Genomic DNA, 25,535 nt, shown 5'->3' on the forward strand with positions numbered 1-25,535 from the left:
AAGCTTCTTTTTACGGCTGGCTAATTGGAAAGTTGAAGTATGAATTGCTCCTTCGAGCTTTCGCGAAAAGTCCCACTTCTGCGTGTGTGTGTGATTGCCGAGGAAGGATTGGCAAAGATAATCGAGCCTCGTCAAAATAAACAGTTCACCCCTCGTTAAGGAAGTCGATCGATCCCCAACGAAATCTTAACTCCCAGCGTGTACTGCAGTCGCGGTAGTTTTAATTAATTCGTCCCGCCGCTTCATTTGGACAGCAAACAGGCGAGCTCGTCGTCACAGACTCGTCATGGCATAGGAACGAAATCGAGGTTGGCTACAGCGACAAAGAGGCTGCGCGGCGCACTTTCTTTGACCTCCGCACAATGGACAGACAGGCGTCAAAGGGCTACGAGACATTGAGCGTTTAACAGGCCTGTCCACGTGTGCAGCGACGATGGCCTAATTGATCGGACACGACTCGCGCTCCACGAAAGTGGGCCACTACGTTATGATGCCGGATATTTTTATACAGCGCGAAATTAAACGCTTTTGATACTTTAAATTTGTAAAGCTTACCCCCGCTCGTGTCATTGTTCGTGATTTACGCTGGTTATTATCGGGTGCGGGTGTTATGCTCTTTAATCGCGGGGGGAATAACGCCGAACACAACATCGAAAGTAGCCGATAAAAGTCGATTGGGTTTCGTGTGTGCAAGCGACGTGTAATCCAATTCGATTTTTTACTACAAATTAACGGGAAATTCGAGCTCTCTGCTTTCTGCTTTCAGCTCCGCAACTCTAAATGTAATTCGAGAGGCTGTCGCTGGGAATTCGTTATCAACGCGTTGTGAAATTTCCGCGCGAACCGACTGCGCGCGTCTGTCAAAATTTTACAATTTCTCTTTTTGCTACTACATCGCGTCGCAGCCGTCGTATTATACCCATCTCTCTCTCTCTCTCTCTCTCTCTCTCTCTCTCTCTCTCTCTCTCTCTCTCTCTCTCTCTCTCTCTCTCGCAACAAACATTATACGCTAGTTTCACTCGCGCTCATGGAATATGTATTCCTGACGCGCGCTCGCGCGAATAACTTTCGTTTTAAGAACGAGTTTCCCGAAACACGCACACACCGCAGCAGTTGACACGACGACGACTCTCGTTACGATCCAGAAATCAGCCGAGTATCCTCACCTCAAAGAGCGCACAATGCGCAGGGAGCGTCAAAGAGGACCGCACACGCGCCATTTCGGCCGAGTCGATCTGTATGTAGCTGCTACGTCAAAGCCAAATGATCGGAGCGTCGCCGGGTGATCGCTTCATTTCCGATCGCCGCGACCGACAATGCAGGCGACGCCGTCTCCGGAGAGTGTATATGTAATGCCTGAGACCACGGCATTCTTTTGATGTGCATGAAATTGGATATCGCTATGCTATTGCTTTTTTCGAGCGATTTTCCGACGTTAAATCGGACGCGAGAGCTCGTTTGATGCGTGGAGTCGAATTTATGGTTTGAAACTGTTTATGACACGCTGTGCAAAGATCATTAGGCGTTTTCGCGGCCATGTAAATTAATTTGACGTTCAATCAAATCGCGCTAATGCCCCGCCGCTGCATTGTAGTTTTGCTTCGGGGAATAATGAGATTTGAAGTACAACCGGACCGCTGTTTGGACGAAAAGTTAATCAAGCCTCATTGTTTGCCGCTGTTGATAGAAATTTAAAGTGCGCTCGATGCGCGCGCTTCCGTTAAATTTGCGCTCGGAATGATTAATGAAGCCTATCATCGGCAACGTTTCGTTTATGAATAATACACGCGTTTCGAGGATATTCCGCCGGCGAATCGCGCGAAAAACGAAGAAAAGGCCTAAACCGCGCAAACTCCCAGGACAGCCTAACCGACGCCGACGGAAGACCTCGAAATCCAATGATATCCGGCTATGCAAAAGAATACAGCCTCTCTCTTATCCGTCGCCGACCACACGCCCAAGACTTTCGACGAGAAAGCGGCAACGGTGGGCTTTTCGCGAGACGAGAACCGATAGATCCCTTCTCTCGATTCGCGCCGCCGCAGCTGTGTGTATACGTGCGCGAGACAAAAAGAAAGAGCCGACGATGAGCGCGGGAGGAAAGGCAGCAGCAACATGTACAGAGGAAAACTCCTGAGGATCCTGAAATATATTCATTTTATCTCGGGGGCCTGGCTGTGTGAGCCGAGCGGATGTGTCGCCTTTGCTTTTGGCCGAGGAAAAGCTCGAGGTGACACCGCTGGAAGAGAAACTGGGAGAGAATTTTCGATCAGCCGATAGCAATCAGTGTCTTTCTTCAATTTTGAATTTGTTTTTTCTTCAAGCGCAGGCCGTAAAAGCGAGCTAGTTTTCGCAGAGTAGCGATTAACGATTTACGAAACTTAAACAAACCCGGATGATTTCAGCCCAGTTCCATGCGCCGACGCTGACCTACTCGGCCAACTCGACAATGCAGATTTGAAACTTTTATTAGGGCCCTTACGGCGCATATACACTCCCTCTGCCCACCGTTTTAATGTGTTTGACGCGCAAACCAAAGTTCCGCCGTTTTAATCTGCATTGTTGTCCAGTAGCTTGCCGTATGCAGCGCGGATTATTTGACTTGACCCAGCGGATAGTTGCGAGCGTCAGCTGCGCAAGTTCCCGTTAAGTACTCGGTTTCGCGTCCAAGTCGATAATTCCGGGGAACGAAAGCCTATGCGCTGCAAAACGAGCGAATATACGTACACAGCGTCATCACTGTTGTTACGAGGCGACGTGTCCGCGCAGCCGTATTGCGTAACACCCTTTGCAACGGATACCGAAAGGGGCGACGCGAAAACGACAAAAAGGGCTGCGCGTGTATCTGAAACTCGGACGGCTGGGAAAATGAGAAAAACGAGAGATAGAGAGAGAGAGAGAGAGATAGAGATAGAGAGAGAGAGAGAGAGGGAGAGAGAGAGAGAGAGAGAGAGAGAGGGAGAGAGAGAGAGAGAGAGAGAGAGAGAGGGAGAGAGAGAGAGAGAGAGAGAGAGAGAGAGAGAGAGAGAGAGAGAGAGAGCAAGAAAGACAGATTGCGCACGGGAGCATCTGCCGCCGCAAAGTCACACGTGCGCGCACACACGCGCTTGACCAGCTGTCGTCGCGCGAGTTCGCCGCTGGATGTGCCACACTGGCGAAGTGGCTGCGGGGACTCGACGCATATACAAGTTATTAGGTCGACGGCGGCGCACGACTGCTGCTACCGCGCATTTATATTGCGACTTGTGCTCGGGATACACGTCTTCGGCTGTTTATCTTGGAGATTATTCAGATATGACGATGCGGATAGCTCTGATGTAAGATACAGCGACTGATGTTACAAAGGGTCGAGAGCCGCGGCTGTACAAAACCGACGGGGGAAAAATGTGTTTCCGCAGATGTATTGGATTTACAAACGGTATCGCGTCAACTCGCCTCTCGCTCCAGCTCGGCGAGAGGGAACTTCGGGAAATCTGAATTTTTCTCGACGAAAGATCATTCGTCAGCGCAAAGCGTGTCGCAGCCGCTAATTTTTGAGCGGACTCCTCGGAGCGACAGCCCGTGAATACATCAGCCGTAGCCTCGGACAGGGATAATTAATCTGAGCCCCATCAAACGAGGGTTGTCGGGCCGCATTCGCCTCGTCCTCGGTGCTGCATGACAAATTGCCGTCTAGCGCCAGCAGCCGAGCTGTCCCTCTGGTCCGGCTCGCGAGACTATACCATATGATTATGAGCTCTAGCCTCAAAGCCCCGCGATGCCATTGTTTGCCCGATTATTTTCCGCTGGAGTTTAAAGTTTTCGCGATTTGCTATTTTTATGCTATTTCGGGGTAGTGTCGACACGGTTACGCCTATTCGGATGAGAGAACGTAAAAGCACCTGTACCGCGATGTGTGTCCGATCGATCCCTCGAGCTCTTTGTCAGCGTGTAACAAAAACAGGGCTAAGCAGGTCCTAGCTTTCGGTTCTACAAAAATATACCACGACGATCTCCAACTCTCGGGCCAACTGGAGCGGAAGTAACCGAGAGCCGAGATTGAGTAGCGAGAAAATTTCCACAAAAACGCTCTCGCCTAGAGAAAAGGGAAAGGCTCTTCCACTATCAACTTCTTTCCCTCCGCAGTGTATATACACGGGGGCCCTTGCATAATTTCTTGATAAAAGACGCTCCTCGAGCTTTTGGGGTTAATTTAATCAATATAAGAACCGGCGCATCCTTTGCGAAGCCGACAAACAAGAGGTCGATCGATCGGTTCATCACCGCGCCCCAGTAGGGACCGAGAAAGGACGATCTTCAAAGGGCGAATAATCAGTGTCCGCACCGAATTCGCTCTTTGTTTCTGGCGACTTTCAAGCCGCTCGCTCGCTCAGCTTTTCTCTCCCTCTCTGATTTTCATTTCCGAAGTTTTTTTGCAATCTTTTAATTTCCTTCTTTCGCCTGCACCCTCGCTCTTTTTTCTAAACGTTCGTCCCACTCTCTTCTCCAGCTTTCGCGCTATTACTTCCATTATCTTGGCCTGGCGCTTTGTGCCGTGTTACTTTGTTTAAGTTCCGTAAGTAAATTGCTCTTCTGGCTCGGCTCGAGGCTCTTGCGCAGCTCTAATTTTTCGAGAGCGCGACGTTAAATTTCGGAAAAAGTGATTTTTTTAATCGAGCGCGAATCCTGATCGCATCGTGCAGTTTTATCGCGTTTTTACGCGCGCCGCGGTGTAATAAATCCCCTATGGCCGCTGTAAATTTTTACCAGTCATCGCATTTGCAAAACAATAGAACGACGAGAGCATTTTTGCAGGCGAGTAAAAATGCATTTCGATGCATATATTTCACGCTGCAGCGGTTAATTTTCCCGGCAGGCGGTCAGGGCGCTTTTCGTTCGGCCCGCGCTGTAGGTTCAAATCAGCATTATTCGAAAGCGGCTCGATTAAAAAAATGTCCGCCCAATCTCTTTCGCCGTCTTAATTCCGTTAGCATCGGCAGCAGCAGGAGAGAGGCACTGAACATTTCCAGCGATTTCTCGACGGTCCCGCCAACTGTTCGCCACAGTGCAGGCTGCGACGTGGCTGATTTTGGGTTACTCGTTCCTTTGTAGATTGCCACGCGGCGCGAGCGCTGACATCGTCGCGGCTCTGAAATCGATTTGACGCGACGACGGGCGCGGCTGCTGCTCTGCTCTGCTCCTCGTGTCCGTTACGTCGTCGTTTATCTGTGTGTACGGGTCGTGGCTCTCTATCCGCTCTTCTTCCTCTTGTTCCAAGCGAAGCTCCGGCTTTTCTCTTACTTTATCACGATATGGCGGAACAGATCCTCTTTCGACGGGCTGATGGCTTTTATTTTTCAAAAAGTTCTCTCGATCGCGAAACGGATTCTCACGGCGGGGGCTTTTTAAACAAACGACAGGTAGTAGTATCTGCTTAACTCGTGGCTCTGTGTGTGTGTGTGTGTGTGTGTGTGTGTGTGCGTGCTTCTTACGCTCGCCTGACTTTCGTCTCTCCGGGGACAAGTTTCCTCTTTAGTAACTCGCTTGAAGAGTCGTCGGTGGAATTCTTATTTACTTTTACATATTGCATCGCTTTTGTAGTGCCGGGGCGCGTACTGTTTCTTCTGCAGTTTGCTTCCACTCGAGATAACTAATTCAGGCGGAAGTTCGAAGAAAGTATCCCCAGCAGTATAGGCGATTATTTGTTTTCCAAAGCCTCTCAGAATAATGTGCGCATTCGTGCAGTCTCAGATAAAAATTTTAAGTTCGGATATAAAAAAAAGCTGTGTTCATTTCGAGCTGGCCTACGAGACCATCGACGTAATCCACGCAGCTTTTCCGAAAAAATGTAGTCGATTTTGTCGAGCCCATTCAAAAAATCAGCCCGGTCGTATTCACAAAAGAGCCCTAAAATATTTACACGTGCACGAACTTCATCGTCGCTGATAAAGGAAGAGAAGCCGAGTGCACGTAGCCGAAGTATACGACACAAGAGGCTCGGCCCGGGGCGATGACGTCGTGCTCTCGACGATAATGTGATTATTCGGCGAACGATGGCCGACGACGACGACGACGACTAAGCACTCGAAGCGCACCGAGCTTGCATAAGGTCTCGCGTGATTGTCGTTTCGCGCGTCGTTGCAGCTGGTAAACACGACGACTACGCAGCCTCTCTCGTGTTTACGCTTTATGATAATGTTCCCGGGACAAGAGGTTGTAAATTTTTGTTGGAGGCTGCGAGAGAGTTTGTGCTGCGCTCGAGAGCTGCCCGAGCTTTTTATTGTTTCAGAGTAAGAGAGACAGTGAGACAGTGAGAGAGAGAGAGAGAGAGAGAGAGAGAGAATGCGAGAGCGGATTATGGCAGGGTAAGTATGATGCATCTTTATCGCTGTTTATGCGGAGTAAAGAAGTTTATGTACGCCGGGTTATTGGGTTTTACTTAGCGAGCTCGACTCTTTTTTTTCGTCGAGAGAGAGGACGTTACTCGTTAAACCGTTGGAACATCCCGTGTAATCCGCTTTAATTCGTGCGCTGACGTATCCCGGCTTCGTTAAAAACGAGCGATGCGTATACATTTCGCGCGAATTTTAATCCCACGCGGGGAACAAAGAATTTCCGGAAAGCATCGGGGGGAACCTTCTACGAAGCGCAGGTTCATTTCAATCGACTGAGCACAGAGCGAGAGCTGAATCTTTAAAGGCCTTAACGCTTGTAAACAAAATAAAATACGTCGAAGCTCGCCCTCGACTCGCTGAAGAAAAACTAATTCAGCGCGTGTGTTTTACAATTCGCACTGCGCTGCGCTGCGAGTGTATACACACCGGTCGTATCTTCCTTTTATCGGAAGCGCGACGCCGGCGCGTCGCTTCTTGATACGGCTAATTCGGTCCCCTAGCTTCTTGATTATTTTATTCTTTTCTACTTCGCTGATAATATTATCCGGAGCGCTCTCGGTGACTAATTGTCATTCGCTTGCGTGTTTCGCGTTCGCTCGATTGACTCAGAGCCCGAACATTTTTTTCTCGCTTTATTCGAGCGCTCGAATATATGCGCGTATTCCCTTGTAATGGGATCCGAGCGAATTAGGGTTGATTGAGAGCAGCCGCGTTGCGTAGTTATGAACGAGTAATTCCCATTGAAATTTCAGAGCCTACGGATGTAGGTTAAATGTGCATTTAAAATTGATACAAGCTTCGGGCGTCGATTACTCCGCAGTAAAGTAAATACTGATTAATATACGGAATCATTTCCGCCAACGCGGATCTTCGCGGAGGAAAAATCAATCAACCGCGATTTTTGGGACTTGGAACGGTCGATCTCTCGTGAAGCCGCAGATACAGAAAGAGAGAGGGAGAGGGAGGTGGCCATCAGCGGTATTAAAAATAACCTCGACTACGGCGGCGCAGCGCGACGAGGCAATTTTCCGATCCTCCCGTAAAAAAGGGTCGCCGCGGCGGCGGCGGCGGCGGTTATTACGACTGCTTCTGCGTGTATCGGTGCGGCACGTATATAACGTACACACACTCACACACACAGAGGTTCGGCGAAAGAGAAGATCCGATATATCGGCTTCCGGACGAGCTGCGACGCGAAACGAGATTTGACGCGGCTGCTCGAAGGGAGCAATATTTACCTGGAGCGAGCAGCGATGTGTATTATTGAGGCGGTGGCTGCAGTAGTCTAGGGTCTGTGGCTTTGCGTTTTTACAAAGGCCTCCTCAAGAGATGCGCTCGCGCTCTTTCTCTATTCTACGCTGATTTCCCGCCGCCGAGCGTCTACCTATAGCCGCTTCCGTGCTCCTTCGCGCTCGCGGGATTTTTATTCTTCTTGCCAGCGGAGAAAGAGAGAGAGAGAGAGAGAGAGAGAGAGAGAGAGAGAGAGAGAGCTTTGCGATTCGCGAGTGCTTCGTGCTGGGCTAGGTGTGCGCCGCGAGAGTATACGTATACCTATACCGTGGGGGGAAAAGCTATAAATGTGCTGATTGAAATTATTTTTGTAGATTCTTTTACTGCGCGCGGCGGGGGGAATAAAGTTTCGCGAGTAGATCGGGAGAACCTTGGGCCATATGTGCTGCATCCGGCATCTTTTAATGCGGTATTCTGGTACAGCACTGTCGCGCTTATAACGTATTTTTTTAGGTGTCCCTGGATCCGACGTCTGTTTCGCGCATTTCTCCAGCGAATTTTTCCAGCTCTTACTGCGGCTCTCCGAAAGTGTCGAAGGCCTGCCTCACCCCGGCGGCCGTCAATTTCCGTTAGCCTTCAGAAGTGAAAATCGTTTAAAATCGCTCTATTTCTGATAATCCGTTTCTCTGTCTTCCTCTCCGTCGTGTCTCCCCCCGCGCGTACATCGCCTGCTGCATCAGCCGAGTTATTGATCGACGTTGGGCGCCAAACTTGTCCGTTGTACATTTACAAGCTCTTCTCGTTTCAACGGCCCAGCGTCGTGAGATAATTCAAAAGACGACAATTTCGTGTAATTACGCTCTGAGGCAATTTTTTAGCTGCGCGAAATTTAATTCCCGCTTTCAAGCGCTCGACTGAGCAATTAGGCGAAAAATTAAATATTTCAGCGAACTGCTTCGCGCCGCGCGATAGACGTTTAATTTACATGACTATTTCGAAAATGCAGCGGCGGCCGACTTTATGCGTTGGGCAACGGAGAAAAGCGCGGAGTAGAGTCGTTTCGTCGCGATGAATTAGCGTTTTGCAATTCTCGACCGCTATCAAAACTTCCGACTCGCTACATTTCTCCGCAGACTTTGAGCAAAGTTTGATATAATAAGAGACGGGCAGAGAGAAAAACTTTGCTCGAGCGCGCGGGCGCGCGCGGATGCAAGTTTTGCTTTTCTAGCAATTATTACAATTCCGGTAATGTACACTTGCAGCGCTCGCGGCTTTCCCAATCAAAACTTGATAATGAACATCGGGTTAAATTCCAGTCTCTCTTGCACAAAAGCTTGGAGAAAATTGCCCGAAAGAAACGCAGCGGCGCGACGAAACAACCTACGCAGGATATATGATCGATAACGCATATCCCGCTCGCACTTATAGTGCCAGCATCATCGTTTAATCACGTGCGCTGCGTATAACCGATGAGGCATTCTGGGGAAATCTATCTTTTCGGACATTTTCGGCGAACACTGTACAAAAGATACATTTTAATCCTGGCTAACAAGGCTAATAAAACCAGCGGAACGAATGCCCGAAATCTCTTTGATTATTTTTGCGTTCGATTCGCTTACAATAACCGAAAAGCCAGATTCATCATTTTTTGTATTTTCAACGAATTTTCTCTTATATTCAATCGCTCACTATTTTGAATGGTTTTTATCTCTCTTCTTTTATTTCCATTCAATCGTTAAAAAAATCTTTGTCTCGATCCGCTCGACGACTTTAAGAAATTTCCCCTTGTATTGGTTTTTTGCAGCCCTAGCTCTGGTGTATAACAGCGATCCGAGATCTTGCAAAATTTCGCAACGCGCGGGTACGGAAATGAAAAAATGCGACGTGTTCGCTGCTGCAGCGCGGCATACCATAGAGGAATCTCGGCTCGGAAGGTTTGCTCTGTCTCTCCAGGCTCTTCTGAATCCGCTGGAAATTGCGCTCATTACGGCCTGAAGGATTGAGGAACTGCTGCTGCTGCTACTGTGGCGGGGGAGTAGGAGGAGGAAGAGCGAGAAAGACGATAGCTCCCTTAGACAGAGAAGAGAGAGGAAAATGCCTGGAAGATGAAACGCTTGCCCGGGAACGGAAGACGTCGCGCAGTCGTTTCGAAGGTACATCCAGTATGTGACTGCGCGCGTGTCTACGCCCCGCGTTTGGAGGAGGTTGTTGCGGGCGAGACATGGAATTTGATTGAAAAAAAATTTGTGCAATTCTAATGAACGCGATTTCAGGGATGAAATTGAAATCACATTATATCGTTCGTATAGTACTCGCGAAAAAATTCTCAAAAACTCAAACAATATCGCTCGCCACATTTTTCATATGGTCTCCTCTCGACTCTGAGAATTCCTTACATATGCTTCTTTAGAGAGCAATATTCTCTCCTGGGTTTTTGGAAATAGACGTAGTGAGGATCTACGAGCGCGCGCGCGTGTGTGTGAGATATAGGGCTCAGGGATGAGCGGATGCCGGGAGGGATTGAGAAATGCGCGAGAGCGAGATTTGTGTGCGCTGGTACTCACCCTGCGACTGTTGCCGTCCTTGGGATTTAGGTCCGATGCCACCGTACCGAAGATCGTCGGCTGTAACACAAGGATAAATAAAATTGTATATTTGTTTTTGGAACACGTACTTTTTTTTTTGTTTTTAGGATATATCGACTTTGCACGAGTTAGTTTTGTCGTTCAGTCGGTAAACTAGAAAAAAAATGAAAAAATATATTACGAAAATTATGTACATGCTGTATCAGTTATAGCATGGGCAGCCCAAGTAATAGGCCCGACAAGGCAGTTTTGACGTGGGTAGCACACTTTGACAATATATACACTCGGCGCTCAGATTTTGATGAGGGTTATAGGAAACTGTCTCTGCGCCACCTATACTCGCTAGCCCGATACTACAACGAAAGACCAGTCCAAAATTTGTTTTACGGCTACTATTGTTTTGCCTCACCACTTCAACGGATCCTAATCGTAAGTATGGCACTGTATATTTATTGTTGTTCCAGGAATACAAAATTGCCGAGCAAATAAAAATTTATTTTTTATTAATTTTCGAAAATCGGGGCAAGATAGTGTGATACCGGTGCGTTTGTACACCAGACCAACTCGAATATGATCCGGTATGGTCTAGTGGCTAGGATACCTGGCTCTCACCCAGGAGGCTCGGGTTCGATTCCCGGTACCGGAATTTTTTTTTTTTTTTTTTTTTGAAACGCTTTTTTTAAACAAGCCTGGTAATGAGGTATTTATCCTGGACTCGTTAAATAAAAAAATTGAACAATTTTCGCGATATATCTCGAACGAATCTCACTTTGCAATTATTCTCTCGATCAAGCGTCGAGAGACGGATGAACTTCAGAGCAAAGACGAAAAAATAAAACTCGCCAACAATACGCGAAACTTTTTAATTAGCGACTCTGAAAAAAAGGAGCGCCTCGCGCTTGTTATACAGCCGTGGAACAATTAGGTGAAAACGGTGTAATGCTTAATCCCCATTATTACAAGCGAGTTAAGCACCGAGCGAGAGAGAGAGAGAGAGAGAGAGAGAGAGAGAGAGAGAGAGAGAGAGAGAGAGAGAGAGAGAGAGAGAGAGAGAGAGAGAGAGAGAGAGAGAGAGAGAGAGAGAGAGAGAGAGAGAGAGAGAGAGAGAGAGAGAGAGAGAGAGAGAGAGAGAGTTGCAGGAGCTGCACCGCCCGTATTTATACGTGCTCTCGTAACAAGTGTTTTTTCCTTCTTCTTCCTTACTCTCCATTTACAAAGTCCCCGAGACCTGGCGTGCAACGCCTCGGCGGATTTCCGAGGGCTCAAGCTCGGACAAGAAAACCATTACGCAAGCTCCCTGTAGCCTGGCACGGCCTTCGCCTATACATATACTCTCCCTCCTCCTCCTCTGCTGCCGCTGCTTTGGCATACTCCATCTTTCTTCGTCGCTCTATTTTTGTCCCCGTCTCTCTCTCTCTCTCTCTCTCTCTCTCTCTCTCTCTCTCTCTCTCTCTCTCTCTCTCTCTCTCTCTTAGATTAGCACCCGCTTTCTTTCCCTCTTTCTCTTTGGATCCGGCACTTATAGCGGCGCACCGCCGCACCGTCGGCGTTTAGCGGACGTCCCGAGCAGCATTAATTCGTCAAGTTCTTCCGAAGATTCGCCTCGATTTGTAGTCGCAGGAAAATTATCAATTAGTTCACGCGGAAATCGAGTATTATCGCTGGTACGTTTGAAAAAATGCCCGCTCTTATCATCACCGAGCCTCTTATCTCAACACACTTTTCTTCAAATCATTCGCAGATCGAGTGTAAATTCTGCACGCGCAGCGAGAAGCGTATAATAAATAGCAACTCTCCAACAAGCCCTGATTAGCCGGAATTTCTTGCAGATGACGTATTTTCGGTCACTCTCAGCTCAATGTATAATACCGCGAGGCGCACAACAAACACAGAGAGTCAGCCTCTCTCCCGCGTCCCTGCGGGCCATTATCTCTCCCTCCTCAAGCTCCGAGCCGGCTCTCTCGTCTATGCATCCGTGAACTCCACCCGAGAAATTCTCGCTCGCGTTCAGGATTTCGCACGAGAGGAGCTCACGGCAGAGACGTGCAATCGGGTCGACCGCCCCCCTATATACCGGTAATTGATTGTCACCGAGACACTCGACGCGGTCGGACACTTGCGGCCATTGTGTCTCGCGAGCTTGGCGTACGTGTCTTCTTTCTTGCGGCCCTTTTTTTCTCTCCTCGTCCCCCAGCACAGGGCTTGCATTTTTTCGAGCTGCTCGTTGGCTGCTTGTTTGCCCGCGACTCGAGCTCCTGCGCATTTTGCAAGGGGGAGAGAGTCGTTCGAGCATAGTCATTCGCGCGCGAGTTTACGATTTCGATACGATGAACGTATAGGATCGTAGCGGCAAGTTTGAATTGCTGTTGTTTTTGCGCCGAGATAAGCGCAGCGCTCCGCCGAGATATTGCTCGAATCTGCGTGACCCGACTGCGATAGAGCTGTGCGCTGAGAATTCTTTAAATATTCCCGTATACGACTTTCTTCCCACGACGGCATTATCAAATCAATTCAGATCCAAAGCTGCCCCTCCCCCCTCGAATCCCGCAGCGAGAATAAACTCTCGAAAAACTACTCGGAGCCGAGTTTATCCAGCGGCAGCTTCTTACGGCGCGGCGAGAAAAGCGGGAAGAGAATTCCGCCAACTGCAGCTTCTGCAAACCCCGGCGTATCTACTTCTCCCGCGCAGCGAATCCGCAGCTGTAGAACCGATACATTCCTACGTCGCGAAGGGCTTCGATTTCCCCGCAGCCGACAACTTTCGCGCGCCGACTATGTACAGAGACGGAGGAGGAGGGAGAGAAAGGGGAAGCTCCACAATGAGAGAACCGCGAGACTTTTCGGCGACACAAAGGAAGTCGTCGGAATTACAGAGAGAGAAACAAAAGTCGCGCCGGCTGTAATTAAGCTTTGACGCGAGTGCGATGCATCTCTCGATTTTCCTCTTTGCCGAGGCTCTTTTGCGGACGCGTGTATGTGCCGCTGTATCAGCAGGCACATCGAAGACTGCCTGAAGAAGAGCCGACGATGGAGGAAATTAGAGGTTGATCGAAACTACTGCCGCCGGGTAATTGAAATAACTTTGATGAAGTGTGATGACATCATATTTTTATCGATAAAGCCTATGCCTTAATAGCGACATAGTCGAAGCTCGTATAAGCGTCCGGCTGTGTACAAACTTTCGCCCATTGGTAGTCTACCTAATCTCGGTCACATGCGGCGTGATTAGATGAAGCGTTGCCTGCTCCGATTAGAAGGAAATTGGATTATACAAAAGTAGCGAATCGGCACATCGCCTAGTTACACAAGACTCGCGCCACCGCGCGGCGTCGGGAATTCCCGCATGCAGTAATAACCTAATTAGGCGGCCAAATCTCAGACATACTTCGAGATTAATCCTCAGGGGAGTGTAACCATGTGTACATACCCACAGCCCTCTGCGCAGCCATATAACCAATTCGCTTTGGGCGAGCGGCGGAGATCGAAGCGCGTCTAAAACACAACTTGCAAATTAGCGATTACGCGTATAATGTTACATATCGCGAAGCGACTAAACATTACGCTCTCTCTCTCTCTCTCTCTCTCTCTCTCTCTCTCTCTCTCTCTCTCTCTCTCTCTCTCTCTCTCTCTCTCTCTCTCTCTGCTATAATCGAATATTCAGCTTCAGGTACGCACGTCAAATTCGCGACTCTCCGGACGGGTTCACTGTCGGCGGGACTGTATACACAGAGCATAAAGCATCGCGGCGAACGCGCGGGCACACGCGCAGCCGGAAATCCTCTAAAGGAATCCAATAGGCGGCTGATTGGCATTTTGCATGCAAGTTTGCACACATCAAGTTTGTACACGCGGAGACGCCATTATTTAGGCGCGCGTTGATTTAATGAGAGTCTGGCCGTGTGTGTGTGTGTGTGTGTGCAATCCGCTTCCGCCGAAGTGTGCGGGTCAGCCGAAATTTGCACGCGGTAGCGCGAAATTCGCTGCGGCAACGCCGACAATGGCCGCACCCCCTCTCTTCGCAGGGGCCGAGTGCAATTACCCAATTCGGGTGATTATACGCCGCGGTGCTCGCTGAAAAATGAGGGATTCAATCAGCGCGGCCTGGACGAGCGCCGATGAAATGTGATTTTTATTTTTTATTTCTCCAGGGGCAAACAGTAGGGGGCGTGTGTATACAGGCGAGAGAGTCGTATACGCGCTATTTGGCTTTTTTACGATGCCGATAATTTTGATCGGCTTGAATTTGAAAGCCGCGCCCCGCTGCACTGGGTTTGATTGATTTCTTGCGACCCCCGCGGGCCCGGATATTAATGTTCCTCGTTTGTTTCTGTTGCGCACTGCAACGCGGCTGAGTTGCTGATTCGGAAAGTTTTTACAACATACTGAAATATCGCTTCTCTTATTTTTCAATCCAGCATTAGAATTTTTTCGCGTCACGCTCGATTCGGATATCCGATCAGATTCACAGCAGGGCAATAGCTCGATTACCGTGTAATCCGATAACGATTCGCCAGATCGCAACGTCAAGTTCAACACCGCGCGGATACCGCGGCTTCATAAGACACAATACAGCAGCAGCAGCTTGGAGAGCTTTCGCAGAAGCTATACACCGAGTGTGAACACGATACGTAATTTGGAGGATAGACAGACTCCTATTAAGTTACAACACTGATCTAATTTAATTGAGCACTAATTACGCCACCGTTGCTGTAGCTGGCTCAGATGCTTCCTCGCGTGTAAATTTCGCAAAGTATTAAATCCTTTCCCTCCAAAGCGACGGCTATACATATCACGCCGAGAATAATTGGGCCGCGTTTCCCGCTGCGTCATCGCACGGCGAATCGAGCGTTTTTAGAAAGACCTTCTTTGTGCCCCTCCTCTTTCTCCTCGGACGGATGATTTATTGCGCCGCCGTTGATAATAATGTACAAGCTGTATCGCCGTCTCATTTGCGAGCTTTCAAAGGCCATAATAAATCCGTCGGTTATATTATTGCGATTATTTTCTGACTATGTATTCGGACGGAAAATTCGCGCAAGTAATTGCTAGATTTTCAGAGGATGACATTAATGCTCTCGTAAGAGTTTCGTGAGTTTTTAACACACGCCGCATAATACACGAACACCCGACTGCACGTATGCAAAGATCTCGGGGGCGAAATCTTGATTAATTTAATCTTCTCGAAGAAGCGCAGGCGTATTCTCCCTCTATTTCTCTCCAGCGAGTAAGCAACATCCTCAAACAGTATATAATCGCGCGAGCTTCTCTCTTGCGTAATAACGAGCTCGAACAACATTCGAAGCATCAATATTCATCGTTTCGCAGCCATTGTTACAGTCGCAAATTTAACTTCGGCACAGACTACTCTCCCTAATTCCCACCACTGGGAAACGCGACGATTTTCACAAAATCTCGGGTAATTGCAATAATAATCGCGGGCCCAGGCTTGTAATTACATCTGGGGAACGATCGATTTTCCCATAAGCGCTCCTGCATAATGCGCCAGCAGTTACGCCGACTCGCGGGGAAATAAGCATTTCTCGATGATGAAGAAGTTGAGTTCGCGCCTCGAGTGGAAATTAAGTCCGCCCGAGTGCTTAAAGTGGGATCATCTTTCGCTCGCTCGCGAGAGAGAGAGAGTTTTCTCTTTTTTTTTACCGAAAGAGCTGAATTTTGATGGGCAGAGGTGAAAGCTCCGCTGATGCCAATGGGCTCTCGTTGGAATATTCGGTGATGCGCTTTTTAATTAATTTTTCAACTTGTAATTAATTGCGGTGGTTCGGATTTAATAGTGACGATGGGAAATCGATGTTGCTCTCTGGGGTTATTAAAGGTATAAATCCTGCTGTCGTGGATCGGCGCCCGTTCATTAGTCCATTATTAAAGTTCTAAAGTATTATCTTCTTATATTCCGCTGAAATCTACGAAGCTTACTGAAAAAAATCGAACTCTCATCACTTCGAACACCAGCTTTTTCTCGAGAAATATCTCGAGACGAACTACTCGCGCCCTTCGTTTTCATTTCCATTTTCATTTTTCCATGAGGTTGGGCTAGACTGATCCCGAAATTCCAACAACGGCGTTCAAAAGATTCTCGGAATTTCTCGTCCAAGGAGCTTTCCACTCAGTGTACACAGCTCGAGTCTGACGAGGATGAATTTTTACAATTCGCTTCGCAGAATCCCATCACAGGATTCCTCTTTTTCACGCGCATCAATAAACAAACCAAAGCCAGCGTACGAAGTAATCCAATCAGACGAGCTTATGGGGTGAGAGAAAAGCCAATGCCATTAATTTCCCGAGAATCGCCGACTCAATGGACCGCGAGCGACAAGCCGCCGCTTCTTTACTTTCGCACCTCGCGCGAGGAAGAAACACTCTTTCTCTGCCGAGTAGGTTGTGTATAAGCTTTACACTCACCCAGAATACGTAGCCGAGGAGACCGGCGAGAAAGGCGATCAGCAGGCCGTAAATCGTCGGCAAAGTTTCCCGCTCCTCTGCTCCCGGCATCTTGCTTTATGTCGCGGATGTCGATAAACGAAACATGCCTCGCCGCGCCTCGTTTAAAAATACGAAAAGCTCATCTGTTGCTCGACGCACGGGGAATTGTTTCGCTGCTCGCTAGCCGGGCAGACTCGATAAATAGAGAGCTGATGTCTTTCTGGATTTATACTGACTTATACAGTTTCTCGGGATCCGAACTGCGCTATAACTAGCGAAGGTACGATCCAGCGTGGATACACTCCTAAAATACACTATTTCAAAATGCAGCCTCTCTTACTCGCTATATTTACCCGACGCACGAGCTCATTAATTATCACTTCGCGCGATGACCGCATCCATCGATTCTATTCTCGACGCAAAAATGGAAGAGCCCTAGCCACAAGCTCACATTTTTGCGTTCACTGCACTCAGGCAACCGCGAAACTGCCGCGGCAACTAATTACGGGCTGCGCCGCTAAGCCAAAGCTCGAGAGCAACTGTTTACCTCGCGGTCGCGCCCGCGTACTTGCACTGGCCAGATAGTTCCGCGGCGCCGCCAGTCGGAGAAAGACTATTTTTGAAGCAAGGACGGCAAAGGTTCAAGCTCCAAGCGCGCCGACCTTACGCCGTAGCAGCTATAATACCGAGCTGTGTGATGTGATTCTTGGCGAGCGCGGCGCGAAGTTTTGATCGGTGTGATGTGATGCAATCCCGACTAAATAATGTGGAGATGCGTTACGGATGGTTATGGTGCGTTGGACGAGGAGATTGCTTCGATATGATTTTTTAGTTGGAAAAAATAATTCATATCTGCAGGTTTTTGTACAAGTATCAATACTTACATATAGAAAAAATATAAGTTATTTAAACTATGAAAAATTCGCTTTGCGCTTACGATTATTAGAAGAGTTGGAACTGGTGCTCGGTAGGATGTCTTGAAAGATGTTAAAAGGGAGATTTGATTGTCGAATGGTATTGTCAAAGTGCTGTCGGCTGTTTTCTAATGTGGATTAGCGGTTTACGCGGTGAATGTGGTTACAAATTCTTTTTCGCAGGACTTTTGACGATTTGCAAATCTTGAGCCGTTTGTAGGATACGAGGGTGCAATTCAGAAGAGAGTCGTCAGGGTCTAATTTAAGCAGAATGGAATCAGCAATTTCCAGAGGTAGTTCTTTTAGGATGTCAAATCCCGGGGTCGACGGGCTGATGACTTCCATCAGTTCTCTGAATGCGTTAATTTTGCTAATTCAATTATTAGACAGATGTGCACCTTCAGGAGACTGATTTGAGAATGACGGTAAGCCTCCATGGTCCAGTATTTATAGGGGTGACACCTCACCCGCATAACCTTGCACTACACTGAGAAAAATTTGACAGTAAAAATTACTATCTCGGATAATAATTTGTTAACAGACTCGGAAGCTAGTAATTTTTACTATCTTTTATAGTAAAATTCACTATGAGATATCAATTTTTACTATCTCAAATAGTAAAAAGTGTTACGGCTTTCAAAAAACTTAATTTTTTAATTTTTACTACCTAAGACGGTAAAATGTACTATAAAATGTGGGAAAAATTGTAATATTCTCAGTCGGTAATGTTTGAATTTAATTTTTTTTCTGCGGTAATCAGTATGTTAGTTGACATTTTACGTTTATTTTATTATAATGAGTTTCTGTGTCTATTAATTCAACTTTATTATTTATTAATCGTCGTTAATTTTTATTAACTTTAGTTCGTACGTTAATTAATACATCAGCTAGATCTGAAATTTTGTACGTTACAGATCTGTTTAGATCAGCGCCTCAACTCTCATGCCGGAGCTCCAGGTTTGATTCCCGTCGCCGCAAAAAAAACGTTTAATCTCTTTCTCTCTTCCAAACAGCATAATAATAATCAATAAAAATAATAAATAATAAAGTAGTAACAGTGCGAAGTACCTAAGAGGTGTAAAATATAGAACTAAGCGAAATTGAAATTAAATTTTTAAAAATTCGATTTCCACAAAAATTACTATCTTTGGATAGTAAAATCTAATATCTTGAAAGTCTGCTACCAATTTATTATGAAAAGCAGTAAAAATTACTATCCCAAATAGTAATTTCTACTATCAAATTTTTCTCAGTGTAATTGCTCAACATGACACCCCGCCCAAGAAACTGTTCATCCTCGCGCCTGATTGGTTCCTAAGTCGACCCCTTCCGGTAAACTCCCCTCCATCCTTAGGGTAATTATGTCATCATAAAGTGAAAGTGAATAATTCACAGGAGTATTAATTTTTCGCAATACATCATTTCGATTAGGCAAGTTTCATGCAAATGAAATTATTACATCGGTGGAATTGCGCACACGTCAACGCAACATTCCTTCTAAATCTCGCATATTTGTCAAGTTACATCCTTCCAAATTGAACGTCAATATCTAATCAGCAACACCGCACTGCCATAAGGAATCCCGTTGCCCTGGTCATTACAATGTCCAATATTGACACACGCGACAGACGTACAAATTGACCGGATCACATCATCCGGGATTAAATGTGGTATAGTCAACGCCAGCTGCTCGTCAAATCTACATCCCGCTTAATCAGATTAAAACTATGGTCAGATCCTGACTCTTTGATCTTAGCGCATTATTCTGACAATCGAATTATACCGCCGTGCATGGATCGGAGGCATCTGTGGCGGCTCATCCCCCGCCGGCAGGGGGCTTGATGGCTCGTGCCAATCTTAGGTTAATGCCACAATAGGATGCAGCTGATGGTCCACCGGCCGGCTAACGTGGACTGATTGTGTACTAGTTTTCGTTTTGATCTCGACTTGATTGCAGCTGCTGATGGTGTGGCACAGCCGGATTATTCGCGTGGTTCGATCGAATTAATAAGCCGACGTAACGGCTTGATTTGGTAGGGTCGAATACCGTAGTGTAGAGAGTGTAGTATCGACAACACACACGCAGGTTCCAAAGGCTTGTAGTTCGTACTTTTTTCAATAAAATTTATTAACGAGTAATCGCCAGGAGCACAAAGGATTGCCTCAGCCATTTTCCAATCAACCTTAATGACATCCTCTCTAAGCCCTGCAGCGCATTAAAAGCTCATACTCTCGTACACAGCAGCGAAACAAATTAAGCGAAAGGATGGGAAAGAAAAAAGTACAGCACTCGTGCCACGTCATTAGAAATATCAAAGCGCGAATAAAAGCCGCAGAGCCGCGTTTGATTCCTCGTTATACAAGCCACTTGTTAATTGATATTTCGCGTACAGAGGTTCGCTCTCGCAAAAAACGGCTCTACCCGCACTGCACAGAAATAAAAAGGGGGTCGGCTGCGGGATTCGCTCTCTCTCTCTCTCTCTCTCTCTCTCTCTCTCTCTCTCTCTCTCTCTCTCTCTCTCTCTCTCTCTCTCTCTCTCTCTCTCTCTCGGTAAAGTACACGAGTGCCGGATCAAAGAAAGGCGCGGGTTGTTCGCGATTTTTTCCTGATTTTTTCTCTCTCCACAATGACGAGTGCCTACCGCCACTATACCGTTACAGGCATCGCCGCCCCTTTGTGAGAAAGCTCGATATTCTTTTTATCCGACTTAGGGAAAGGGAGAGATTCGAGCGTGTGTGAGCGAGCGCGAAAAACCGATTATAAATAGAATTCATGACCTGAGTGAGAGTGAGAGTGAGAGAGTGGCTGTGCCGCCGAATCTGGGTTAAGGAAATGCTCGGCGTTTCGCTCGGCCGGCCACGAGTGGCCTTACAATTTCGCGATGTTTGAGCTTGCGAGAGAAGCTCGATCGGGAGCGCGCACTAGCCTGCTGGAAGTAATTTTTTTTCCCCTCCCCCGACTGAGTAGCAGCGCGCGTTCGGTGCGCGAATTTCGTTTGCACCGGGGCGAGAAAACGAGTTCATTAAAAATTTTAATTGTGCTGCTGCTGCGCTGCTCGAAGCTCATGGCGTTATAATTAAAAGTTTTGTCATTAGGATTTTGCGAGTTCATCGAGCAGTTTCATTTTTCAGATATTAATTATGTTTACGCCGAGCCACACGTATAGTGGAATTTTAATCGATAGCACGGGCGCTTGCTTGGTCTGTTAGTAAGAAATCATTCGATGATTGACGCTGCGGCTGAGCTGAACCAAACTTCGTATTTGTTGATGGATATATGTATCGATATCCGAAGTTTCATTCGCTAGATCGGCCATGTTGTTAGATTTAATTGGAATTATCGATTAGTTATCCAATGCACGGTTTCTCGATTCTCGCGCTCGAGCTATCTTATAATTGAAATACGGACGTTTCGTTTACGAAGCGAAAACAAATCCGCTCGAAAAATATACCTCCGATCAAAATTTAAAATTCAGATGACATGTCAGCGGTGGATTCGATTGGCTGCGCGCCGAACACTCTCTCTCTCTCTCTCTCTCTCTCTCTCTCTCTCTCTCTCTATCTCTCTATCTCTCTCTCTCGGATCAAAACATGACTAACAAAACTAAAGCCCGATGAAATTAAATATCAAGGGGAGTTAACAAGGGACGAAAACGTATGTATTGTCAGTTGGTTAAATCTATTTCAACGGAATACTGCGAAAAAATTTTGCATTTTCAGCAGCGGCTGCGGAACCAAGTATTATTCGAACCGCTACAATGGATTTAACGAACGTATTGATGTCCGTTAATCAAGCTTATTTGGCTGCGGCTTCCGGTGATCCAAACCAGAAACTGCTCGGCTTGAATAACCGCATTTCGAGGATTCTTTTTTCGCTTTGGGAATCCGGCTTCAGTCACGGGGAGGGTAGAAAATTATTTTGATTTTACAAGCCTATTGACCGATATTGTGAAAGCTTGATTTTATCAAATTGTCGCGTGAATTCAATTTTTTAAACCAATGACAGTTCGAATACTTGAATTATTTTATATTTTATATTTGTTGAATACTGTTGTTTTATACTGTTAAATAATCGTCATAAATTATCGTCAAATTATTTTTACAGTTACAATTTGCACCACTAATAAATAAAAATCATTTACTGCAACAAGAAGAGCACCCCTTTAAAAATTTAAAACTACGAAGCAGCTACGAAGAAGAGCACGAATAAGAGATCACGCCTGCGACATCACAATTCGACGTCTGACGCGCCGATGACTTACGGTTTTTCAGCCCCTCTCTACCTCTCACTCTTTGCATCGCTCGTACACATAAAAATGGAGTACTCTAGTCTCGCGGGCAGGCCGATCACGTTTCAGCGGCTGTCAGTGTAGTGCAGATGCACGACAAGACTCTGCGCCTCCGGTACATATCTCTACATCTCCCTCGCTCTGTCGACAACGTCTCTAGCTCGAGAAATGGAATAACGCCCGGTGAACATTCGTGACGATCGCGAGGATTGACAGCTCGCGCGCGTGAGAACGGATAATGGCATTTTATGCGAGAAATCGCGAGCCAAAGCTGCAGCAGCAAGTTTTTTACGGATTATCGGATGACGAGCTTGCAGACGCAGGGGTTATTGATAAGCTCCGCCTGATTTCGTATCGCGCAACTTTTAAAGAGGGAACCGTGAAACGAGCTGAATTGTAAAGGAACTTGATATCCATCAAACTCATCACCGTCACAGGAAATAATTAAACGACTCGAACAATGATCCTGGTACGAGGCTTTTTCCTCGGGCATTAGCTCGTAACAATCAACGTTGGCTCTCGCAGTATCTTAATGAAAAGAGCCCCTGAAAATATACGAGCGTCGATAAAGGAACAAACTGCGTAAGACTCTCTGTTTCCCGGCGAAGAAAAGTCGAGTCGAGTTGAGAAAAAGTAAATGAAACAGGCGGAGTGAAGGATTCCTTCGTAAAGGGGGAAAGCGCAAAAGTCGTATAGAACGTCGCTTCCTCGCGTGCGAAAGTGCCTTTAGAGAGAGACGAAAAACTACCGGCGAGGCAATAAACGCCGTTTAACGGGAGTTGATCAGCGAGATTTACTGCGCGACCCCCGGCAGGTGATAAAGCTCTTCGCTCACAGCGACGCTCGTTTGGAAAATAGCACGAGGTCGGGAGGGTAGGGATGATTTTGCTGCCAAAGGGTAGTTTAGGGAACGATCGGTAAGAGTTAGTTTTATCGGAAGGGAAGCGTTACCATTTCGAAATATAGACCCGCGTTCGAAATGTAGGGTAGGCGTCGGCATATTAGCTTCCGTCGGTAAGGTAGAGGTTCACTGTAGAAATCCAGGATTGACGAGCTAAAGGTCTCTGCTCTACCAACCAGGGATGGCTTCGTGGGTAGATAACTGTGTCAGTGGTGCAGAGCACCTTTGTGAACGTTCAAAGGTAAAGGGTGCGCAAGAGTCAAGTGCTAGGACGAACCGTTTCATGTATCCATTGTAGCTTATAGAAGTGCTCCGGAGATCGATTTTAAAATCACAACACGAACAACGCTTTCTCTTCGTACACAAACCAGAGTTAAAATTAAATCATTTGCATCAATGCTCACTCGAATGAAATAATATATACGCGATACGACGCAGTTAAATTGAGATACATTAAATAATCATGCATTAAACGAACGAGTTTAATGCTTCAGTAAATGGGGAAATGAAATCATACCCGACGCTCTCGTAACGCGACTGCGACCTTTTCCATTTTATTCAGTTTGATCGAAAATATATTTTGAATTCATAATTTAAATAAACAATGCAAACCGGTTCTTATCGCCGCTGAGGATTTACTCCCACCAAATTCACACCATGAAATCTTCGCAGCGAAATAAGCCCCAACAAAGCGTCCCACCATCCGAATCAACTCCCGCAATCTCTGATCCAGCTCATTTTCATTTCATTCTCGCAGCTTGTCCCTAACCACCCATGAAATTACACAAGGATAAGACTTGGCGGAAGAGAAGCGAGTCTCGCGCGCTCTCAGAGGCGCAGGAAAAAAAGACGATCAAAACCAGCAACAGCGAACAAGAAGAAGAAGGAAGAAGAAGAAGACGAAGAAGAAGCAGGGCTCCTTTGGCTCGACCTCGCAGGGGAATCCAGCGCCACTGTCTGTATCGTCCGTGTGTATTACTCACGCGAACGTGAGCGCGCGCTCGTTTTTCCGGCGAGTCTCTCTCTCTCTCTCTCTCTCTCTCTCTTTCTGTCTCTATACACACGCACACAGTGTCGATGCCCATAAGAGAGAGCGCGATGTCCAGGACATAGCACTGGAAAAGGGGAACAGGTTGCTTGGACTTGCAGAGCACGAACGCCAGCCGCCAACTTTTTCGACGTCCAACTGCCGACGAGCGATTTTTGCAGCGCGACGCCGTATATGTCCCGGCTCGAAGGAGTACTAGTGGTAGTAGCCTCTTCAACTTGCTCTTGTTCTTGGTATACTAGGGTCCTTTCTCTACGCGAGTCCTGCGGAATATTTCGGAGCCAAGTGGATTAGGTTTGCGCGGATGAATATGCAGATTGGACGGAGTTGATGAAGTCGCGGCTGCCGCGTGTAATTTTTGCCGGTGCTGTTATGATTTCCGTGATGGCTTTGCGGAAAAGAAGAAGACGAGGAAGAGAAGAAGGGCTTAATTAAGAAAGTGGGAGCCAAATTAAGCCACAGCGGCTCCGCGATTCATCACGAGATGTAAACACAGAAATTGAAGAATTAGCGGAGTTTGTTCTCGCTTTGAAAACTGCTTTATTCCGGTGTTTTCCTGCCTTTTATAAGTTTTTATGTTTGTTAATATAACGCGAATATAGGTATACCAGAGTTGGCTTACACGGATGCATATAGCGATTGTCATTAGTTTCTGTAATTGAGAATAATGTATTGCTTCTCGGATAAATAATTCATGAGACTGTATTACAGGGTCAGATTGATGCCGGATTACGTTAATAATTTCCTCTCAATTTGTTCGTATGCTCGTTTTATTGCGCGAGAAACAATGTTATAATTGTAACGGCCGCGCGATTTTTCATCGACTAATCACGCCGCGGTTTTCTCAACGCCTTTCTTTACACTTTAATGACTCATCGACGCGTGCATTATTCATATAAAACTTGTAGCCATTAAAATCACAATAAAAAATAATGCGCGATAAAAGCAAATAAGTGAAAGTCGTCTCGGACACAGGATCAAAGTGATCGCCGTGCAAGACCTGCATTAAGTTCAATTATTAAAGTTGTAATGGACCTTGTTCATACATGTATACCTAATAATTATCTGGTATTATAAAGTTGTATACGAGTGTTCGAGTGCTGTGTGTCAATACAGGTATCTATAAAAGCATTAGTACTAGGACATAAAAACTATATAAGTCTAGTGCTTGCATTATTAATGTGTTTTAAATTGATGAAAATAAAAACTTATTCTACGGAATTCGAAATATTAAGCACGGGAAAATGTGCTAGCCGAAATCTAAAAATTATTCAAATTATGAAAAATTAAATTCTGCTGATAGAATTGGAAGATGATTTGGCTTTACGTTTACGGTTATTGGAGGAGTTGGAACTGGTACTCGGTAGGGGGTCTTGAAAGATGTTAAATGGGAGTTTTGATTGTCGAATGGTATTGTCAAAGTGCTGTCGGCTATTTTCTAATGTGGATTTGCGGTTTCCGCGGTGAATGTGGTCACAAATTCTTGTTCGCAGGACTTTTGACGATTTGCAAATTTTGAGCCATTTATAGGATACAAGGGCGCAATTCAGAAGAGAGTCAGGGTCCAATTAAGCAGGATGGAATGAGCAATTTCCATCTTTTAGAATGTCAAATTCCTGGCTGATGTGTTCCATAAGTTCTCTGAATGCGTTCATTTTGCTAATTTAATTATTAGACAGATGTGCACCTTCAGGCGACTGATTTGAGAATGACGGTAAGCCACCATGGTCCAGTATTTATAGGGGATACACTA

The 25,535-nt window shown here is 46.5% G+C and overlaps 1 protein-coding gene and 1 non-coding gene across 4 annotated transcripts in view; one reads left to right on the forward strand and one right to left on the reverse strand.

Annotated features, from left to right (window-relative positions):
• Nucleotides 1–25,535, reverse strand: part of LOC100119697 — a 184,637-nt gene that overhangs the window by 93,742 nt on the left and 65,360 nt on the right. For all 3 annotated transcript variants that reach the window (XM_031927209.2, XM_031927208.2, XM_008207042.4), the window contains exon 4: nucleotides 10,169–10,228. In XM_031927209.2, coding sequence (XP_031783069.1) covers nucleotides 10,169–10,228 — 60 coding nt within the window. The remainder of the gene's footprint in view (nucleotides 1–10,168; nucleotides 10,229–25,535) is intronic.
• Nucleotides 10,764–10,835, forward strand: TRNAE-CUC. Its single transcript has one exon. It is a non-coding gene; the product is annotated as a tRNA-Glu (tRNA).

This window comes from Nasonia vitripennis, chromosome 3 (assembly GCF_009193385.2).
Source record: "Nasonia vitripennis strain AsymCx chromosome 3, Nvit_psr_1.1, whole genome shotgun sequence".
In the NCBI taxonomy this organism is placed as follows: domain Eukaryota; kingdom Metazoa; phylum Arthropoda; class Insecta; order Hymenoptera; family Pteromalidae; genus Nasonia; species Nasonia vitripennis.